The sequence below is a fragment of the Ambystoma mexicanum genome, chromosome 7q (assembly GCF_040938575.1).
Source record: "Ambystoma mexicanum isolate Mex_15411 chromosome 7q, UKY_AmexF1_1, whole genome shotgun sequence".
NCBI classification, from domain to species: Eukaryota; Metazoa; Chordata; class Amphibia; order Caudata; family Ambystomatidae; genus Ambystoma; species Ambystoma mexicanum.
In genome coordinates, this window is record NC_090941.1 from 1,086,388,322 (window position 1) to 1,086,411,414 (window position 23,093).

The 23,093-nt window shown below is 46.3% G+C and overlaps 1 protein-coding gene across 1 annotated transcript in view; it reads left to right on the plus strand.

Moving 5' to 3' along the window:
• LOC138528005 (nicotinamide N-methyltransferase-like) overlaps positions 1-23,093 on the plus strand; it is a 134,609-nt gene that overhangs the window by 93,204 nt on the left and 18,312 nt on the right. Inside the window, exon 2 of the mRNA XM_069639427.1 lies at positions 20,170-20,377. Within this exon, the coding sequence (XP_069495528.1) occupies positions 20,170-20,377 (208 nt within the window). The remainder of the gene's footprint in view (positions 1-20,169; positions 20,378-23,093) is intronic.

Genomic DNA, 23,093 nt, shown 5'->3' on the forward strand with positions numbered 1-23,093 from the left:
TTGGGGATCAAAACATTAATGAGGAGCATTTGCTGATTTTGAAACCTGTCATTGCACTTCCATTCGACAGCCAATACATAGTCATTAGCACCAGGGTTTTCAAGTCTTACTAATTGGATCTCTTGTTTTACTCCAATCATCAAACCACCAAAAGGGCGACCTTTAGTAACCTTTTTCGCAAGTGATTGGCATATCACAAACCCATCAATTGTTAACGGTTTGGACAACCATGTCTCCTGGAGCATGAACACTGATGACCCGCATAACACTTCTAGGGAGGGAGTCTCATGAGTAAAATGGGAATGGCCACGGGTATTCCAACATAGAATCTCTATACATAACTTCTGGTGCTGATGAATCCCAGGGATCATTTTCTTTAGCCATAGCCACCCCCTTGAATCATAAAATTCTAATGAGAGAAGCTGTCATGAGTAATATACAATGCACACTTGCCATACATCCAGCCCTCCCTCACTCAGGCGCTATAAACTCAAAATCACAGGATTTCAGAATTCGAAGACAAGGAATTGTTGCTAAAATATTAAGTAGGTTAAGCCTATTTATGTGTGTCCTAGATCCCGCATTTTCTTTATGTTTTATAGTTAGAATACGTGCATCTAGATCTCTTCTCAGTAGCGCATTGACTGCTAATACATGATTGACTAGTGCATGGGCAAGCAACTAACCCTCCACTCTCTGCAATCTCTTTATTAATCTGTGGTGGGTCATTTTTGATATTTGTATTCCCTGGAGTCACTATCGGTACCATATCTAGTGTTTTACTATAATTAGACAGTGAGACGTTAGTCTCATTTCCTTGCAGAAGCCAGCTAGCAAGCATACCAGCTCCTTGTTGCCGCCTCTTTTTTCTCCTCATTACTTTTTTTTTGCCTTTTCAGTCAACTGACTCTTGGTGACTACCATCACAATTGTGGAATTCATGGGATCAGTTGTACCATCATCAATCAATTCTATAGCAGATTCAACTCGATATTTGTGAACACTTGTTTATTTAACTTAAAGTTTTTGCATCTTTGTTTATGAGTAGGGTAATTAAGAGGTGAGTCCACTACCTCATGTTCAATAGGAATACTCTCTACATTAATATCATTAAGCAAAATATTTACTATATCACATTTATTTCCATCACTGGCCTTAGTATTATCATTACAATTGACTGGGTGGCTGTTAGTCACCAAGTGATCAATTAGTGAGCCCTGTTTCTTAACATCTTGGTCACAACCAAGTAAAGATTTGACAGTTGACTGTGTATTAGAGTCCTCAACATGAGTTTCAGAAACAACATGAATTAATGATTCATTTTCAGTACAATTAGGCAAAAACATCCTAGGTGAAGCAGACAGTCTTGGGTTTAAACGTGTTTCTCTGTCAGTCTGAGTACTATTCTCAGTTCTGAAGTTAGGACTGGCTTCCTGTTGCTCCATCGCAGCACCTGAATTGCCCTGGCACATGGAATAGCACAGTTCGAGTAATGAGTTGTTATCAATATTATCAAGATCCTCTCGGGTAAAATTAAGGTCACCTTCAGTTGTCGGTACACTTATCACTTCAGTAGGCTTCTCCATCTCCCTTGTCCCATTTTCCAAGGACTTATTGATCGTGCTCCCTTTATTATTCACTTTAAAATAAGTAGTGATATTGCCACATCCAGGTTCAACCAGTGGCGAGACCCCAGGCTCATTCTGTAGTGTGGAGTCATCTACTCTACATCCAGATCATGAATTAGTTGCACCGGCTCTTTCATAGCCCTGTGCATTGACTAAAGGTTTATTGTTCCTTAAGTTGCAAGTGGCTTTTCCTTTAGTTTTCCAGGCATGATGGTCAGTGTCAAAAGCCGATACCTCTGTATAGAGATGTTGAAAACAGTCACAAGTCAACCTCCTACACTTATACTTTAATTCCACTAACAAGAGAAAGGGTTGACTGGCAGCTGAGGTATGTATTGGGATGGCAATCCAGCAGTGAAGTCTGGTGGTTGCTTTAAGTTTAAGTCCCTGTATAGTACATAATGCTGACTTCACTATGCAGAGTCTGTTTTCCCATGCTAGGGATAAAGGGGCACAGTGTTTTCAGCAATAGGTAAATTGCGTCTTTCAATAGGCTTTATATCCTCCAAGGAAATACATGTTAGCTAGTCAATATCGCTGTTTATAAAGCAGCAGTAGCACAGAGTCGTGATTTACTTGGTTCAGGATGCAGCAGAATATTACAAACGGAAAGCCTTTACCATGAGGCGTAGGAGGGCGCAAGTGGCTTTACCTTCATGCCGGCTTTCGTCCTTTTGTCCTGCACTGACTGCCACTGACTGCAAAAACACTCACCTTACACTGCGTGTCTTGCGTCTGAGTATTTCAGTGTGCACACAGATTACCTACTCCTTCAGGTAACGAGAAATGGCAATCAAACTGCCACTGCCACTGACTGCAAAAACACCCAGCTTACACCCCACATCCCGCTTCGGGTTGTGTCTGAGTCGTTCAGTGTGCACACAGATTAGCTCCTCCTCCAGATAACGAGAAGTGGCAAACAGACTGCCACTGACTGCAAAAACACTCAGCTTACACTCCACATCCCGCTTCGGGTTGTGTCTGAGTCGTTCAGTGTGCACACAGATTAGCTCCTCCTCCAGATAACGAGAAGTAGCAAACAGACTGCCACTGACTGCAAAAACACTCAGCTCACACTCCACTTCCCACTTCGGGTTGTGTCTGAGTCGTACAGTGTGCACACAGATCAGCTCCTCTTCCAGGTAACGAGAAATGGCAAACAGACTGCCACTGACTGCAAAAACAATCAGTTTACACTCTGAGACACGCTTCGCTTTCTGTCTGAGTCTTTCAGTGTGCAGAGGACAATGATGATTCATAATGGTTCCAATTAGCTTTATATTTTATAACAGAAAATAAGTACTAAATATGTGACCCCTCAATACTGTGCACATACTGCAATAGAAAGCTTGCTGCCAGAACGTGCTGTCACTAATAACTTGAAATATTCCCACTTCCAAAACCTCTCCAACAGCTTAATTTGTATGAGAGCATTATAATCCAAAAAGAACACCCATTTCAAGCTATAATACGCCTTCAACCCAAAACAGCCAGATTGCCTCCTTCTGAATAATTAGAAGGCATTTGTGGGAAAGTAGTATATTTGCTTTTAGATCTTAACATAAATGTAGTAACTCTACGAGTGCAACGGCCAATAGATCAATCTTTGCTTATCCTAGTTAATGGTGTACCAACAAAAGACAAAAAAAAAGTGGACACAACTAGTAGACTTAAACAAAGTTACAAAAACACTACAATATCTAAAAGAAAACAATGAGTACTACAAAGATATAAACATTGAACAGAACTTAAAAGAAACCACCCAAATAATTCAGGATTCATCACCAATTGGCCAATTTGAACTTGTAGATCCTATTATGGCATCCACTTTTTTAGACCAGCATACAATTCACCAAATGTCCTCCAAAGACACCATAGACGATGCATTAGAAACATATCAAATGCGTCAAGCCAAAGGATCTCCAATCAGCATATGGGAGAAAAGTGTGGAAGCACATTCCTTTCCTCTACTCTTTCCTACACGAAAATGGGGAAGATATGATGAAAGGTCCACACAAATAACAGCATCAGAATATCGCTGTTTACGAATGTATTCTGAAGACCCCAGATTCAGACAAAATGTAGAATACATATTCCACCTCCTGTTCGAAAGTGAACTAGCAACGTTATGTTACAGAGTTGCACACACATTAAAAACAGCCTCCAATTTTTTAAACATGTCTGCTATCCAAAGACTTCAAAAGATAAAAGACAAAGATGACGTTTTGCAGTCAAGTATCACAAATCTCTTGGCGAACATGCGTGGTACAAAAGAATAACGCTTCCGGCATCATGCTGATGTATGGTGTATGCAAAGGAACCTCAGCCCACCCACATGGTTTGTTACTTTAAGTTGTGCAGAATATGCATGTGATGACTTGCATGCCTTCTTACCCATAGAAAACCAAAACAAAGAAGGAATAGACATAAAAACACCTGCAGAACGCTGTTCTCTTGACCCTGTAAATGTATCAAGATACTTTCACCATCGCTTTATTGCCAGGCTGCACTTCATCTGTAATAAAAATATCCCTCCCTGTCGGAGAAGCAGAACACTTCTTTTGGAGAAAAGAATATCAATCCAGATGAGCACCACACATCCACATGCTGTTGTGGATAAAATATGCTCCTAAAACTGGTCATGACAGTGATGCCACTGTTTTGCAGTTTATTCACAAATACATTTCCTGTGACATAACTTCAGAAACCACACATACTGAGATATGTACACATATTTAGCGCTTCCAAAAACATAAGTGTGGCAAATACTGCTGACTAAGATATAAAAGCAAAGGTAAATACTACAGTAAATGCTGCTTTGGTTTCCCCGGACCAGTTTCAGCAACAGGACAAGTAAACAGCTTCCTGTCTTCTGTTAGACACAGTGTGAATGGCAAATCACCTAAAAATGCATACAGTATTAAAAGAAACGAAGCTTCAAAGTACATCAATGATTACAATGCAATCATTGCCCTCTTGTGGAATGCAAATATAGATATCCAATATATTGCAAACAATTCCACTGTTGTTGCAAGATATGTCATAGCCTACCTAACCAGAGCTGAGAAAACAGCTAAAAGACCTGTGGGATTACATATCATCTGACAAAACACTGTCACAAAAATTGTACAGCTTTGGCATAAAAATGCTATTCCATAGAGAATGTGGATGCTACGGAGCTGCAGACCGTTTAAAAGGCACAGTGTTACAAGGCAAATCTGAAAAACATAGGGCCGGTGGTATCTGTGCCAGTAATACAGGCAGGTAGCCTCCGGACCCGTAATGAATTACTACCGGCGCCTGACTTCCTGATGCCACTGGGCTATTCCAAGTCCAGTGGCCGGTAATTTTGCTAGTCCCCATTGCCATGGAGTCCAATGGGGACACAGGATCACTGGCACCATTAAAAACAGTGCCGGTCCTCCCGTGAGAACTCTGCGAGTAGGTGCCGTTCTGCCCAGCAGGTCTGACCATGGCGTGCCTACTAGACCCTGGCAAGATTCTTGGGTTCATGGCCTATGGCCTGTGGCCTATGGCCATGCACCCAAGAATCTAGCCACAACCACCACAGCATAATACGGCCATGCACCCAAGAATTTGGCCACTGGCCACAACCACCACACCACAACTTGCTTGAGGAATTATTTTCTGTTGTTGTAATGTGAACCATTAACTTACCCTGAACCTCCCAATTCAAATGACATCTGCAAACATTGAATTGGCCACCAACCCTATTCTTCACCTATGAAAACATCCCCATATCATCTAGATTCCACTCCCCTACCCTAACCAAGCCATCTTTCAGTCACAAAATAACCTCAAATGTGTGTCTCAAGCTGTCCACCCAAGCCCGCTTTCAGTCACCAAATAATCCCAAATGTGAGTCTCAAGCTGTCCGTCCACATCTCTGCCCGTGGACTACTGCAGTGTCCGCGGACTACCGTGCCTCCCGTAGGCTCTTCTTCCACCTAAACAAAGAGCCCCATATCATCTTTTTTCCACTCCCCCACCCTTCGCAGCCCCTACTTCCAGCACCAGAAAGATCCAATATGTGTTTTCCAGACTTTTTCCCCACCAATCCGTTCGTGGTCAGTTGCGGCAGTCCGCGGATCCAAATGGCGGGCATTTCGGAAAATAGGATGCACCTCATGCTTTTCACCATCCAATCAATTATTAATCTTGTTGTTTTGATTTTACATCAACATTATTGAATCTTTAAAGGTTATACTGATAATACCGTGTTGGTGGATTGCCAGGATGATATAGTATTGCTTTTGCATATTCTGTTTAATGTTGTTTAGTTGCTTTTCTTTTATGTTCCCATTCCCTCCATTTTGTTCTTCCCTATTCCCCATATTTGTCTGATTGTGTGTGATGTTATGTCTATTGATTTCATTTCACATCCCAATATGTCCTGTACTCAAGGAAGATATATGTTACATAAATTATATTTTTTAATCCAGTAATGTTTGGTGTATATACATGGCATGTTTGTAATTGTGCATGTTATTTATCTATAAAGCAGTTTTGGTTATAAATATATCATATAAAATGAATTACAGGTGATCGTTTTGTGTTATAAATATTTCATGTGTTTTTTGCATAGATTATTTGATATAATATAATATATATCAAGGATATTATGTTGTGTGTTTTACATGTGTTATTGAAATTGATTGTAATTTGCTGAAACTGAATATAATTACTAAATGAAAAAACAAACAAATATGTCCTGTTCTTGTGTAATGGCAGCTTATGCATAGACCGTAGCTTCTACACGCTCTTAAGTGACATACTAGCACATTTGCACTGCAGCCAGATAACTTGTTAAACCAATCTCAGCCAACACAGAGGCCATCTCCATGTAATAATTATGGATTCCTCTCGACCATCATACCCGCTCCATTCACGTAGACGTTGTTGCTCAGGTAAATGAATTTGGACAGATCATCTGTGCTTCCCACAGGGCACAGAATACAATGGCTTCAGGGGCAGGATCACTGGTCAAGGAGTGAATTTAGTGTCAATCTCCATCTGCTTGTTTCTCATTTTTAGGGAGAATTCTCCAGAATGGCTAATTTCCCTTACCTACTGAGTCCCTCAGCAGCTTTGCTGGATTTCTATGATTTATTGTTTTCACCTGGTAAGAGTGTGAGCCTTTGTTCCCACTCTTACATGTGTGTTTGCTGTGTGTTTCACATTTTTGTGGTCATAGACTGTGGATATCGCCTACTCCATAGGCATCATGTTTTTACTGTGTGTCACACAGCATCTTTAGTGCAGTGACACAGGGTTGTATTTTTCAGACTTCCCACTTTGAACTCCATTTTCTGGGACTGACTACTGTCTCCCACAACATGTAAAATTGCCATTGACTTTATTAGTCTTTTTAAATTCACAGACCCAGTACAAACTATCTTCAATAGAGTACTGGAAATGGTTAATAGTTATCCCTTTTTGTCTGTCTCTCAAGGAACATTATTTCGTTCCCCTTTCTTTAAGATTTGGCTGGTGGCAGTGGTATCGACCATATTTTTCCTACCGCGGTCTATGAAAATACCCTTGCTACTGTTTTAGGCTAAGTTAGTAGCCTCAAACTTTAAACCGCTGGACCCATTTACTTTTATTTGGTTCCAGCTGGGTTTATTCACCATTTCTTTTTTTAAAGGTCTTTCTCGTGTTTTACCCTGCGTGCCAAACCAGGCTTGGTTCCTTTGTTTGCCATCCTTTGGCGAGCTTCTGCACAGAAGCCCTCCTTAGGCGCCTGAGATTCTAGGCAAACAGGATGTGAGGGAGGGGTTTTAGGCCCCCTGACATGGTCTCCTTGGAGACCCAAGTTGCACTCTTGTTGGATTGTCTAGGTGACTGTCCTGCCAGGACAGCCACCCTGCTGTGTGATTGACAGCCAGGCTGTATGAATGGGGGAAAACTGCATAAAATGCAGGTCTCAGGGACTTGGAAGGCAGGGTCGCCACTGGATCGAGAGAATCAAAGAGAAGCTGAAGGAAGAGGACTGCTGCAACTACTGAACCTCCTGGTGAAGCCCTGCTGTGGGTCTGAATCTCCTAAACTTCGACGACAGAGAAGATCTGCAAGGAATCTTCTTCCCTTGAGCCGGTGGGATCAACCAGTTCGCCAAACACCAAGCAAGGCCTCCCTCCCCTGGTCGAATTTGCTGTGCATCGCTGCAGTGAACCAGATAGCCACGAGGACCGGACCCTGTTTGGGTTTTAAGGAGCGCACATTTTATTTGTTGCTTTGCTCTGCTGCTGGTTTCTTCCCTGGGCAGTGCAGGACCCTCCAGTATTCCTCCTTCGTGTCAGTCCGGCAGTCGCTTCAGGAACCGTGAGCCTGCAGGATCTACCAGGAACTTCTGCCTCAGCTACAGCATTCTTCTTCTTCTAAGGTACTGTTCAAACCCGGGTTCTTCTTTTCGTCTGACCACATTGAAAGTATTTTAAATCTTTCGCCAATCCGAGGGCTTGTCCTGCTCTACTCTTTTAAGTAACTTTTATTCCGACCAACTTCGTTTTGAACTCTTGACCAAGACTTAACCACAAACTACTCTGAACTGTGTGATCCTCTGCAAAGACTCTGAACCATTAACACTGGCCCATGCCTATTGACTTGAATCCTCATTGTAGTAAGCCTTTTCTAGATTACCCTGCCTACTGCTGCTTAATTTTGTATAAACTTGTCTTTCCCTCCCTTTTTAAATTGCTGGAGTACCATTTTGCTCACACTTAATTTTGAGCTTAACTTGTCCAAAATTGATTGGGTGTTGTGCAGTATATTAAGATTGTGATTTTCTGCTGCTTTACTTAGTGAACTGTTTTACAAATGATTGTGTAAATAAATGTATATTCTTTTACTCATAAAACTTGAGTCAGTGTTTGTTTGAATCATAGTAATTGCTGTCCTTTGTGTAACTTCTGATACTGCTCACTTTACTCTTGAGATAAGTCTGGCTGCTCAGCCATCACTACCACTTTCTGTGTAGTACAGGCTTGTACCAAAGGTGAATTTGTACTGTCACTTGTAGTGTTAATTGTGTGTGGTGTTCCCAAAGGGTACTGCATATGATTCTGCCTAACACTCGTTGTCACTCCCCTACCCCCATATTTTCCTCTTAGTTTCCCCCCTCCCATTCACCTTTTGTTTTGAGCACCCTGAAGTAGAATGTTACACCAATGGCGGATAGACGGATGGTGACAGGTTTCTGCCCTGGTATTTTATAGTTAGAAAATCCGTAAAAAAGATAGAGTATTGAAATGTCAGCTGAAAACACACAGGCAAGCCGATTATTGCACAAGCACCATTGTGAATATCTTATTTTTGTTGGTTTTTTAGTCACTGTCACCCATCCTATGTCTCATTTTACCATCATTAAAGCAACTGGTGGACTCCCAGCACATAATGTCTGCACACAGTAAAGCTACCCACCCAGGGATTTCTTTTGTGATCTGCAAATATATCCTTTGTAAGATGTTTCTGTTTGTAGTGACATCCGTATCGTTCAACTAATACAATATACAGATGCAATTTACATTCCGTTGATAATGGAGGACATCACGACTTGTAGAAAACAGTAAGTAAGGTTTTCTACAAGGTTTTCTGAGGTTGAGGCTTTGGGGGTCAATATTACTGTTTAATCACAGCTTGCTGAGGCATATTAGGACAGGCAGGATATTCTAGGTCACACCTGCAGCCCTACAAGTGTCCGGGCTTCAGAGCCCAGCTGACACTGTTGTGGACGTCCCAATGTAACAAAGATTGGAAATCCTAGGCACATCATCAGCAACCTCAGTGAGTAGCCAATGAAAGGGAGTGGGGGAAGCAGGGGTGAGTGGGGTTGAGCCCCACAAACAAAAAATATCACAGTACCATTAGTACTACACCTTAGCAAAGGTCTCCTTATTTTTGACATGGGTCTACATAGAGTTCAGCTAAAGGACCCTATGGATGATCAACAGCAATCAATTTCTGGCCTCACTAGTATATCAGGCAGTACCTCATCGCAACATGGAGGAAGCTGAGTACAATGCATAAAGCTTCTCAGCATGACATCGTGCCTGACATTGCTACATTGCAGAACACTATTGTGGATCCAGTTCAAAAGGCCAATGGAGAGCATAGCAGGCTTGATTGCCTTGGCTGATGCCTCTACTTTTACTATGACTTTTGGGATGGGACCAAGCCTGATTTGAATCTGGTCTTTCCCCTTTTGTAATGGGTTGGCAGGAGCAGAGTGATGGTCTGGAGGGTTGCCCACAGTGTCGAATGGGAAATCATATTATACCCTCTAGATCGTTTGTATATATATTGGCCTAGGCCAAGCCGCTCTGCGAGGAAATCCGTGTTACAAGGTCCTGACCTCAGATCTGTGTTAGCTGCCATTTTAGGTTCATCTGCCATTTTAGATTCTCACTCTAAAGTCACCCTGTGTTCTAAGATGGTGGACAGTGTCGTTTTGAATGTAACATGGCTGTCTTGACTTCTGTGTACAAGTTAATGTTTAAACTGCCCGCAGGCCAATTGTTAGGGTCATGTACTGAGACCTTGTCCTTCGTTGACCTGTGTATAGAGGATTACCTGTGCCAACGATACTAATCCATGAACATATATTGTGCACAATACTGTTCGAGCATCTAATGTGAACACTTGTTTAACTATATTGTATAAATGTGTACGAAGGCTCAATATGAAATCCAAAAACACACTGTTGCTATTGTAACTTGTTGGAGAATGTATTAAGGATAATCTGTAAATGTATAGATGCATAAATTAAAAGTTAACTCGGCAAAAACCCTAGATCCAAGATTCATTAACTTACAAGTGGGTTAGGACATCATGTTTTGGATTGTATAAAAAGTGCGACTATTCTGATGTACAGCCCACTCACTGCACATACCGAACAGGGCTGGTATTCGCTGTGTTGTACTGAGGGCCTGATAGCTATCTGTTGCTTTGTCCTTTGAAACTGTTCAGTTGTAGAATAAAGATCTGTGTATCTTTTGAACCCGCGTTTGGTGTATTTCCTTTCGGGGAACTCAGCCTCAATATCTTCTTCTTGCTTTCACAAAAGCAATGCCAGAGGTCAGCTTAATTATAAACCTTCCAGCCATCACCTATTTTGTTTTGCTTTCCTATGACTTCAATCCCTGTATCCATCTGCAATGACATCCTTCTCCGTCATGAGGGTCCTCGTCCAACTGCTGGCAAGAAGGTTTGCTGTTTCATAAGACCCTACCCTTCCTACAAGAAGAGGGACTCTGGACATAGTTTAGAGGCTTCAAGCTGTATACCCTAAAGAATAATCATATCAAATGTAATATGCAAGAAACCTGATTTGGATATATTGTGTTAACTCCCACATGTGTAGATGAATGGCAGGCTTTTAAATGGCTGTTTCTCATCACATGGTAACCTTTTTATTACCTCCCACTCCCTCCTTGAGGCCAGGGAGTAATCAGTGAATATGATTATTTATTTAATTTAATGGAGGTCACAGAATTTACTGTCTCCCAATTAAAGCCACATTTTGAGGCACACAAAGGATTGCATGTAGTGATCACATCACAGTTACCTTAAAACATGTTAGGTTATGCTATAGGTGAACTTATGATACACAAAATATTGGTGGATGTGTGTGCACACATTTTGTTTTACCTAATCACATAAATATGAGTTCCTCCTTTTCAAATGTTCTGTAGAGCCTTAGACAGAAGTGAGCATACCATTACATTTATATAAATACAGGAGCCATAGGGATTTACCGTCTCCGGACTAGCCGGACTTACTGGGGCATTCAAGCCCCGGTGGTCCAGCAATTCCGGAGCTGGTGTTAGGCAGAATCCTGTGCAGTGCCCTAAGGGACCAGTACACACAATTAAGACTACAGGTGGCAATACAAGTTTTACCTTTGGTACAAGCCTGTACTACTATGTCAGAGTGGTAGCAGTGGCGGAGCAGCCAGGCTTATCTCAAGAGTATATGAGCAGTAGCAGAGATTACACAAAGGGACCACAATTACTGTGACTCAAGCAAACACTGACTCAAGGTTTCAGGTAGAAAAATATAAGTACATTTATTTTTAAACCATTCGTTATAAAAACAACACTTCTATTAAACTCAAACAAAAACCACACGTTAAATATACTACAACTAACCAATTCAAGCTTTCGAAATGAAGAAAAAGGGATTCACCCAGTTTCCTCAGCAGAACACAGTACCTTGTTCCAATGCTGTAGCTGGTGCCCTGGCAGTTGTTCCTGTTGGTTTCCCGCAGATCCACGATTCCTGAAGCTTCGTCGAGAAGGAGGACATCTGAAGGGGGTCTTCACCAACAGGGATGAGGCTGGCAGCAGTGACACGGAAAAAGAAGGTGCGCCCCTTAAAATCGGGAGAGGCTCTTCAGGTGGCTATCCGGACCACTACAGCAGCGTTCAGCGATTTCAACCAAGGAAGAGGATCCTCTGGCTGTAGAAGAAGAGCTGGTTATCCCCACTAAGTTCAAGGGAAGAAGACTCTGGACTGGAAGTCGTTGAAGGGCAGATAGCTCAGGACTGCAGCAGGGATTCACCATGTCGGGGTAGTTGCAGCAGCCGTCGTTCTATCCACTTCTCTTCGGTTCCTTGTAGTTCCAGTGGCGACTCTCTGACTTCTAGCCCAAGAGACCTGCCTTTTATGCGAAAAAACCCCATTCACACAGCCTGGCTGTCAATCACCCAGCAGGGGGGTTGTCCAGCCCGGACAACTACCCTGGCCAATCATGACAAAGTGTGACTTGGGTTTCCTAGGATACCCTGTGCCGGGGGTGACTACACCCCTCCCTCACAATCAGCCCACCTAGACACCCAGGCGCCTTGAGGAGGGTTTCTAAGCAGAAGCCCGCCAAAAGACAGTGAACAAAGAAGGCGCACCTAGTTTGCCGCGCAAAGTAAAACACAAGAAGGACTTTAACAAAAAGAAAGGCGAATAAACCCAACCGGAGCCAAAAGAAAGACTATTTGGTCAAGCGGGTTTATGTTCGAGGCTAATATAATAGCCAAGAACAGTACCACGTTTATCTAATATAATCGCGGTAGAAAAGGTAGGGTAGATACCACTGCCACCAGCCAAGTCTAAATGTTAAAAGAGCGAAACTATTCCCTAGGAGGTACAGATAAAAAGGGATACGAATTAACCCTTTCCAGTACTCCATGGAAGATGGGGTGAACTGGATCTGTGGTAGATTGACTAAGTAAAGTTAATGGGAACTTTACCCTTTTCTGGAGACAGTAGTCGCCTCAGAAATGGAGTCGAGGGAAGTCTCAAAGAAAAACCTGTGCCACGGCACTGAAGGTGCTGTGTGACACACAAAAAGAAGGGGGCTACTGAAGTGGTGTACTTCAGAGTCCACAATCACAAATACATATAGAAACACATAGCAAAATACAGGTAAGAGTGGGGGAAAAGCTCTCACTCTTACTAAGTGGAAAAAAATAAACTCCAGAAGTCCAGCAAAGCTGCTGGGGGACTCACTTGGTGAGGGAAATTAGCCATAGATGAGCATCCTCCCTAACAGCCGGCATTCCATTACTCGCCATTCCCGTCGAGTGCTATAGGACTCCACGGGAAGGGTGCGTGGTCTGGTGCTCATGGAGTGAGGAGGCTGAAGTTCCGAGCTCCGGCCGAGCCCGTAATCCGATCCTGACTGGCGAGCCTATTCACTAGCAACATTGAAATTCAAGCTGACCCACTCGAAGCCGGGACGACCCCCCCTCTTTGGCAGCTTACCCCGACGAAAATCGGACAGCGGGGACCGAGCAGGAGCTCTGGCCCGGCGTCCCCCCCGACCCTGAGCGAGACGCGCAAGATGGCGGCCGAGGCGCGCTGACGCTGCGGACCCGAGCGGCGAAGGCGGAGCGCCAACAGCAGCTACTGCCTCCCCTGCCGCCTGGAGGAGTTCGGTGGACCGGTGGAGGCGAAATCCGGCGAGACCCAGCGCAGACCTCCTGGAGCCCTCGGCGGCGCTGAGCGCTGGGGACCGTGCGAACCAGCTGCCCACACCCGGGCGGCCTCGGCGGAGGAACCCCTAGCGCCGCCAGCGCCCTGCAACCCGGCCCATCCAGGCCGCGCAACAGCGGGCGGGACTCCCCCCGCGGAGCCTCCGGAGGAAGTCAATCGGAGAAGCGGCCGAGACCTGGGGCCCGCGACACACGCTGGCCTCCGGAGGCGGTGAGACGCGTCACTGGACCGCGTGGAGCGCGCCTCAAGAACTGCGGCCACCGGCCAGAGCCCCGGGCCCACCTGGGTTGCTGCCTCCCCCGCCCGGGGGGCCCGCGGTTGACTGTGCGCCCCCCACCACCAGCCTCCACAACCAACTGGGGTGACTCTGAGCGGCCTGCCCACCCGGACATACTGCGACGCCGCCCCCAGCCCGCCATCCCTGCGGCGAACAGGCCCTAGGGCGAGGCCTTCCTGGGGGCCGCATCACGCCCCCACACACCCGGGCAGGACACGGCTCTGTCCCCGGCGCCACTAAGCTCATAACACCTGGGACCCTGAGGCAGCACGTACCCCCCAGACCCAGTGGAGCACACTGCAGACACTCTTTACCATGACATCTCGGAACACCGCAGGTGGGGCCACCGGCGATACAGACTGGTGGGGCCCACGCAGCAACCCAGTTCGAAGAGACGTAACAGCCGAGCAAATAACACCACAATGTCCACCCTGAGGAGCAAGCCCAAATCGGCTACAATGGACCCCTTCCTCACGACCAAGGCTCACCCAACCGTCCAATCTACCCCAAAGGGGGCGGCGCCGCAGGACACTCAGGGGGAGAGCCCCGCAAACAGCCAAGTACTTGAAGCAATAGTGGCCCTAAAGGAATTTATAGACACTAAGATAGGGGAGGTAAAAACCGATATCCAGCTCATCCGTCAAGATGTTCGCAACCTGACAGAGCGTGTCACCAACATAGAATCCGCCCAGAAAGACACCATGGAGGACACGAAAGATCTTAAAGCCGAGGTGGCAGATCTCAGGAGGAAGGTGGGCATCCTAGAGGCAAGGTCGGAGGAGGCGGAGGGACGAGCCAGGCGAAATAACATCAGGATCATTGGCGTCCCTGAGGGGACAGAGACTTCCGACCCAACCGCATATGTAGAATCCCTAATCCAGCAGGAGATCGGGGCTGAGAAGCTGTCACAGGGTTTTGCCATAGAGAGAGCCCATAGATCACTCCAGAAGAAGCCTCCCCCAGGCTCGTATCCCCGACCCATCATAGCGAAGGTTCTCAACTTCCGAGACAGGGAAGTGATCCTGAGATTCTCCAGGGAGGGTGGAGCGATTGATAGAAACAACTCCAAAATCACCATATACCCGGACTATACACAATCGGTACAGAGGGCAAGGAACTCCTTTGTCCCAATCAAGGCCAGACTGAGGCAACTAAACCTGAAGTACATGCTGCTGTACCCATCCAGACTAAAGGTGATCTATAAAGGGAGAGCGATATTTCTTGAAACCCCGGACGCGGCCACCATGTGGATGGAACATAACAATCTGGCCGTGGTCCCTGAGGAGCCCATCCCTGAGAACAGCGTCGCAGCTCGCAAAGCACGATAGCCTGGAGCCAGAGCCTTTTTCTCCCGATCCGCACATTGAACCTCAACCTAGCACAATACAACGAGCATGCTGGACACCAGCATGACATGAGAATGCAACATGATTACGGGGCTGGCCGGGCCTCCCACACATGAGCACGCAACGACGACCCCCGAAAGATCAGTGCAGGCCCGCTGCCAGCACGACCCTGCTCGCGCCGGAAACCCTGATGGGGCCAGATAGCGCGAGAGCACCTGAGCACTGCACTTCACCGGCAGGAGCTGGGCGCACCAGTTATAGTTATTCTGTATGTGTTACTGTTGAGACCGCTCCGCTACCCGAAACAACCCAAGTAACGAATGAGTACCTGACACCGAGAGAAGCATGTGGCCGACCCGCAGAACTAGAGCAAGTAACGGCACCCAGCAACACGAGATCAAGTGTTGGAGAGGCAAGGGGCCGCCCAAGACAGAAACTGTATTCAAGCAATGGCACCACAACTTAACATAATCACATGGAACATCAGGGGGATGGGATCCTATGTAAGGAAGAACCGCGTCCACTCCTACCTGAGGCGCAAGAAGGTATCGATTGCACTGCTCCAGGAGACACACCTCCTGGTGGAAGCCACACACAAACTAGCAGACTACTGGGGGGGGCAGGGCAGTGGCGCATCCTACTCCAAATATGCACGGGGTGTATACACATGGATAAGCCCAGACACACCATTCCACCAAATGGGAACAGAAGTAGATAAGGACGGAAGATATGTAGTGGTGAGGGGCGCGATAGAGAACACACGGATATGTATTGTAAACTCATACTTCCCTCAGCACGGGGTCCCCTCCCACCTGAAACAACTATGCACTAGAATAGTGCACCACAGAGATGACACCTTCCTGTGGGGAGGCGACTTCAACTGTGTCATGAATGTAGAGATGGACAGGTCCAGGACGCCACAAACCACCAACAACTCTGTCTCAAGGGCACTTCGCAACGCAGTAGAAAACCTGGACCTGGTCGACATTTGGAGAGACCTTCATCCAGCCGATAGGTCCTATTCATTCTTCTCATCCCCGCATGGCCTCCACACCAGGATAGATTACTTCTTCATCAACGGCGAACTTATCCCACAGGTGCACTCCGCGGATTACCTGGGCAGGTCGATCTCGGACCACTCTCCTCTGCTCATGCAACTACGCCTGAAGGGCCCCAGGCCCCCCATCCCGATGTGGCGTATGCCCATGGAGACCCTGATGGATCCTTCTTTCAAGGGCACCCTAGGAGAAAAACTGGAAGAATACGTAAGAATCAACACGGGTTCAGTCGAGAAATGGAGCACGCTCTGGGAGGCAATGAAGGTAGTAACCAGAGGCGAGGTGATAGCAGAAGCAGGCGGAATCAGGAAGCAACTGAAAAGGGAACTTGAGGCCAAGGAAGAGGAGATCAGGCGACTGGAGAATAGCCCGACCCCACCCAGTGAGAGGGAACCCAAGCTAGCAAAAATCAGGGACGAATGCTGACTCGCCTGGGACAGGCTGTCCAAATTCGACTTCTCCACACGCACCGCTAAGGCACACAAGGAGGCAGACAAACCGGGCAGGATACTGGCCTGGCTGTGCAGGAAAGAGCAACCAAGACAAGCCCCCAAAGAAATCAAGGACGAACACGGAGTGACCCAGAGGACACAACAGGCAATCAACGATGTCTTCTCAAACTTCTATGCCAAGCTCTATGCTCACGATGAGCTGGTCCCAATAGAGGACATCCGAGACACCCTGGACGAAGTGGGTCTCCCCAAACTGAGCTCGGAGCAGCGAGAGATGCTGGGAGAAGCCATCACGAAGGAGGACATCTCGGAGGCAATCAGGTCCCTCTCTACATGCAAGACTCCCGGAACCGACGGTCTCACACCAGAATTTTATAAAGCCTACGAGGAGATCTTAGCCACGGTGTTTCACGGAGTATATGTAGAGGCATATGAGACCGGCATATTACCTGGCAGCATGAGAGAGACACTCATAATACCAATGCTTAAACCTGGCAAACCCATCGAGGAGTGCGACTCGTACCGCCCCCTAGCAATGCTGAACTACGATAGCAAAATCCTTACAACCATCCTGGCTGAGAAGACTCCAGCACGTCATAGCACAATCCGCAGGGAGCAATGAAGATCTGGCTGTGCTCTCACTGGACGCCACAAAGGCGTTCGACTCAATATTCTGGGAATGGTTGATTGAGACCCTGAGGGAGTTCGGACTAGGCGAGCGCTTTATACGATGGATCAAGGTGCTCTACAACACCCCAGTGGCGAGGGTAAAGACAGGGGGTGTGGTGTCTGGATCCTGGGACATCCAAAGGGGAACAAGGCAGGGATGCCCACTGTCACCAATGCTGTACGTCCTCGGCCTGGAACCAGTAGCGATCTACTTCAGGAAGCAGCTCTTCGACGCAGGGATCAAAACGGGCGAGACGGACAACATCGTCTCGCTGTATGCAGACGATGTCCTCCTCTACCTGCGCAACCCCCGAATGAATGCACCCACAGCGCTAGACATCCTCGACAACTTCGCGAAATACTCCGGGATAAAGTTCAGCAGGCAGAAATCATGCTCCTTCCCCCTGGCCGGGCTTCAAGGGAAGGAAACAGAAGAGCTACCAGACATTGGGATTCAGTGGCAGACGGCAGCGTTCCGCTACCTCGGACTCACCATCATGCACACGCCTGCTTCCACACACGAAAGCAACACGGAAGCAGCAATGCAAGGGGTACGCAAATCCACCAAATTCTGGTCCCGACTCCCACTCTCTGTGATGGGCAGAGCGGCCATCACTAAGATGATAATACTACCGAGATTCCTGTACTACTTCACCAACATAACGCACTATATACCCCCCCTTCTTCAGAAAACTGGAATCTCTCCTCAGAGACTTCCTGTGGGGCCCGGCCAGACATAGGCTTTCGCTGCACACCCTCACTCTCCCGTACAAAGAGGGTGGAATCCAGTTGCCTGAATTCCAAAAGTACTACCTCGCAGCGCAACTGACACACGTTGTTAGTGGTTGTCCGACGAACCAACAGCTGAGACAGGCCTTCTTCGCCAACTGATAGCCCCAATGCACCCTAAAGAAATAGTATGGAGCTCACGGGTTGGGCCTCCCGACCCGCCCATGCTGGTGAGGCTGGGGAGACAAGTCTGGAACAAGGCACGCACGTCGCTCGGCCTGGGCCAACCATACATGCCTGAAATCCCCATGCTCGCTGACGTCTGTAAGACACCCACCGATTTACCAGCAATGAGGAAATGGGAGAACTTTGGCCTATACACCTGGGGGGACATGTATGAAGATGGAAGCTTCAGAGAATTTGAATCACTACAGATGAAAGAAGGGCTTGCTGCTGGGCAATTCCTATGGTACCAAAGGGTGAAACAGGTCGCTAAGAAGACATGGCGCACATGGCCAGAGGAACCGGAAACCCACCCCCTCGTGCAAGAGATGCACAACTTAAGCGACGGCTGGAAACCCACGGCGAGACTGTATGCCCAACTGAACGACAGGCGCAACCCGAGGAGTGCATTCCTGAAGGAAAGGTGGGAGGCGGACCTGGAGACTGACATCACGGAGAGCGAGTGGGACAGGGCCCTGATGTACCCGAAGGAAGTGTCCCGCAACGCCAGGTTCAGGCTCATCCAGCTGAATGTCCTATACAGGACCTACATGACCCCCCAAAGGGTATCCACATTCAGCAGGAAAACCCCACCAGTGTGCCCATGGTGCACCAGCGAGTACGCAGACCTAATCCACTTGTTCTGGACCTGCCCCAAAACCAAGAAACTCTGGTCCGCTGTTGAAAGGACTTGTAGGGGAGCCGGATTGGAAAGGTACGAGTGGACGCCCAAGGAGTGCCTCCTGGGCACATACCCTAGACTGAGTAAAATCAAGCATTTAGTGAAACTAATGGACATGGCGTGCATTCTAACGAAGAGAACGATAGCAATGGCCTGGAAATCCCCAGGAGGCCCCAGATACGAACCGTGGAGCAGGGAAATGGAGAGATGGACCAGCGCTGAAACCAAAGCCTGGGAGGAGGGGAACAACCGAGGAGGCGAAGATGTGAGTGCAACACTGGAGTCCTGGAAGACCCTCCTGAAGGACATGGTCTTCCTGACGGACTTTAAGCCCCCTTGAGTGCATCCTCTGCCACGAACTGTCGACCTGAAGCAGACTTAACAGTTACATCCACAACAACCCTGACCCTGTGACTTTAAGAGACAACCGGATGGTGTCTGGAGTGAGGCCCGAAGCGGGGCCGGCAGGTACTCACGCGGTGGGGGGAGGCGGGACGGTCAAGTTATTGTTTTTTTTTTTTGTTTTTTGTTTTTCTGTTACTGTTCTGTAATGTTCATCGGGCGACCTCGTGACAAAACGGATGTTGCTATGCATCCATGTTTAACTGTTCTTTGTCGATATAAATACCAATAAAAACATTTAAAAATAAAATAGGACTCCACGGGAATGGGGGCAGTGGAAAAAACGGCACCATGCGGTAATGGTGCCGTTGTTTGCACATCTGTGTGCGGCCGGTGGCTTTATGCCCTCCAGGTCAGGCCTGACGGGTGTAACGCCACACGGCCACATAACTCAGAGTTAGCCAGTCCGGAAACTGGTGCTGGTAAGGTTTTAGCGGCACTGTTAAATCCGGACCTGCTAACTCATAATGAGGGCCAATGTGTTTTTCGAATTTGTTCACACATCTTCAATACATAAAATCCACCAGTAATGTAAATTATGTCCTAATTGTGTGGGCTAGATACACATTTTTTCATTTTTTTAATAATGCTGGCCTTGTATGTGAACCACATTTATTTATTGGTCTAGTCGTGAATAAAGAATACATACACAACCAATATGATAAGCACATTCTCTTTTGTTCCCTTTAAACCAGGTGAAGTGAAGGGAGACACCTTAATTCATTATGGAGGATGCCACGCTCTAAGTTTCCTTTTCCCGGCATGTGGATTCTTCAAAGAAATCATTTTGGCAGAATTCCTTGAGTCCAGGCTACAGGCGGCTAGAACATGGATTAATGAGGAACCTGGAGCGTTTGACTGGAGACTGGCTGCAAAGATTGTCTGTGAACTGGAAGGAAACAGGTAAGGATGGCATAAGTGGGCAGTGGGCAAAGCCAAACACATGTCCTTTCCATTTCAAGCTAATGTGACTTTTCATTGGATCTAAATAAAGGTTTGAAACATTAGTCATGATGGAATGAACATCTACAGTATGACAAAATGAGCAAGGAATGACAAAAGCCATTGCAAAACCAGAAGAAGGTGTATTAAGGAAATTAGCTTTCTGGGGCTGCTCTAAGAACTCTGTGGGGTGCACTTGGCTGGGAGGCACAGCCAGACTGTGAGAGATGCAGCACAGGGATTTGTACCCCTTTTTCCAAAAGAAAATCAGTTCCGGTGCACACGGGCAATACTCAGGTGCAATATTTTGTAATGCTGACCCCAGGACCTTGAAAGTGAAAACAAACACTTTATTACAGATGAAGGAAAACACCATTTATAAAGTGATTTATTTCAATGTTGGCAATGTGTAGACCTAGATTACATTTCTCATAGAAACCTTGAATCACCTGAATTTCAAGTGATTGAACTAACCTTTGTAAAATGTCATCAGAGGTTCAACCACATGGCTTAAAGGGGGAAACAAGATTTTAACTTTTTACAGTGTAAGCCAACTTTCATAGAGTAGTAAGAAGCAGGGGGAGTGGTAGTGCATGACTGGGGCCCAGTCAAAGAGTTCGATTTATGGATGGTTAGGTTTACTTGACACTGTGTGACACAGTCAGCGATTTAAAATGGGCAAACAACACATGTGTCATATGGAGTGGGTTAAAGGAGGGGGAATCCCTGAAAAGAGGTGAGGTTGGGTGACTGCAAAAGACTCACGCATGTGACCTCTTATTTTAAATACACCTGCAAGGAGGAGCAAGGGCAGCAAGGAATCCTTGAGGGCAGGTTGTGGCAGAGTGAATCTTGCCTTATATTTCTGGGATGAATGTCCGTCTCATAAAGTGAATTGGTGGGACATGGCCATCCCTGATTCCGGGAGCAAGCGAGACATGTGCCATTGGGTGGCACTTTTTCAGACGTGGAACAGCCTGCAACCTTGCAGACAGTTGTTGAAAAGTTAAATTCACCTGATTTTGGTGAGAGCGAGCAGCAGAAAATCTGAGAGTTGGGCAACAGAGCAGCCAGAGTCTGTTTCTTCAAGTGAGTGGAAGAACCATGTGCCATCAGGTGACACCTAGGGGGTATAGCTGGCAATCCCGAAAGGAAGATTGTGGAGGAGCCATGCTTGTCTGATTTGCTAGGGGGGAGCAGCAAAGATTTGGGGATGCTGGTCACACACCAGTCACTCCTATCTCTCGACATAAGTGGACTAGACACCTGCCATTGGGTTACACTTGTGAGGAGAAGCTAATGGAGCCAAGAATCTCTAAGGTCAGCTTGTGGGAGAGTCTCACTGATGTAAATTTGCTGGGAGTCAGCAGAAGTGATTCAGGGATGTGGGCGACTCAGAGAGGATTGATGATTATTGAAGAATAATTCCAAAAAAGCACACAGACAAAAATGTATGACATGGATTGTGGAAATGCCCTTTTGGAAGGCCTTCTGGCGACTACTCTGGCACCCCTGAGATGTGCCCTGCATGTACCAGCACAACTCATCGAAATGAGACGAAATCACCCAGATGATCATCGAACTGCACTGGCTCCTGCTGCAAGCCTGTATCCTCTTCAGATCATCTTCTATACTTGTTGCATCATCTATATGGCTGTCACCCTGAAGCCCTCAAGTTACCTCACAGAAGAAACCCAGAATCTCCTGAGTAGTGTGATGAACTAGAATTAAGGACATGTGCAGACTTGAAGTCTGCCAGTGCAAGAAGGAAATAACCAGAAGTCAGGCCTTCTCTGTGTATATCCAAGACTGTAGAACCTCCTTCTATGCTTCCCTCACTGTGTTCTGTAAAGCACTTTGTTAAGCACTTTGCTGTGTCCATAAGCTAGGTACACACTCAGTTAATAGCATAATAATAATAATAACAATAATAATATCAATGATAATAAAAATACCATATCTTTATAATTCACAATAACTAAATTATTCCATATGATAGACCATACATTAATCAAACATAAGATATCACTTCACATCACAAGTAAATCTTAATGGTCTAGTCATTATAAACTCTATGCTTGCTAATGACTTTTGAGCTGTAGGATGGATTTGACCGTATTATTGTAATCAATTAAAGAAGTGCTGCCCCCCCCCCCAGACTGCAACATTTGGTAAAGATGTGTTAATAAATAGAAAGGTTATTGAGAGAGCAAAACAAAGAGAAAAAAAAAAGTTGAATCCTACTTCACATTCATTTTCCCATACACAAACATGGTCAGTTTTTCACAGACTGCATGCATAGCCCAAGCCACTGGACGGATTTGGACCAGGTCTGAAACAACTCGGGCATGAAGCATTTACTGGAGTCCTTTTTGTGGTTTGGGGCTATTCTGTGCAATAGTCTTTTAAATGTTTGACAGAGAAGTGGGTGCCCCCTTCTCCAAAATAGATAGATCAGGGAAATTGCCAAAACCAGGGGTTTTTAGAAATGATACAGCCGCCATCTTTGTTTTTGCTGAATATGAGAGATAACCAAGGATATAGCAGAGGATATAGTAAAATGAAACACAGGAAAGAGGGTGGGATTGGGGAAAGAAGACACCAAGTGTAATATGGTAGTTGGAAGGGGTCTACAGACAGAGTTTGCAACACAGAGCTTTTCTGTAGCCTCGGCTAG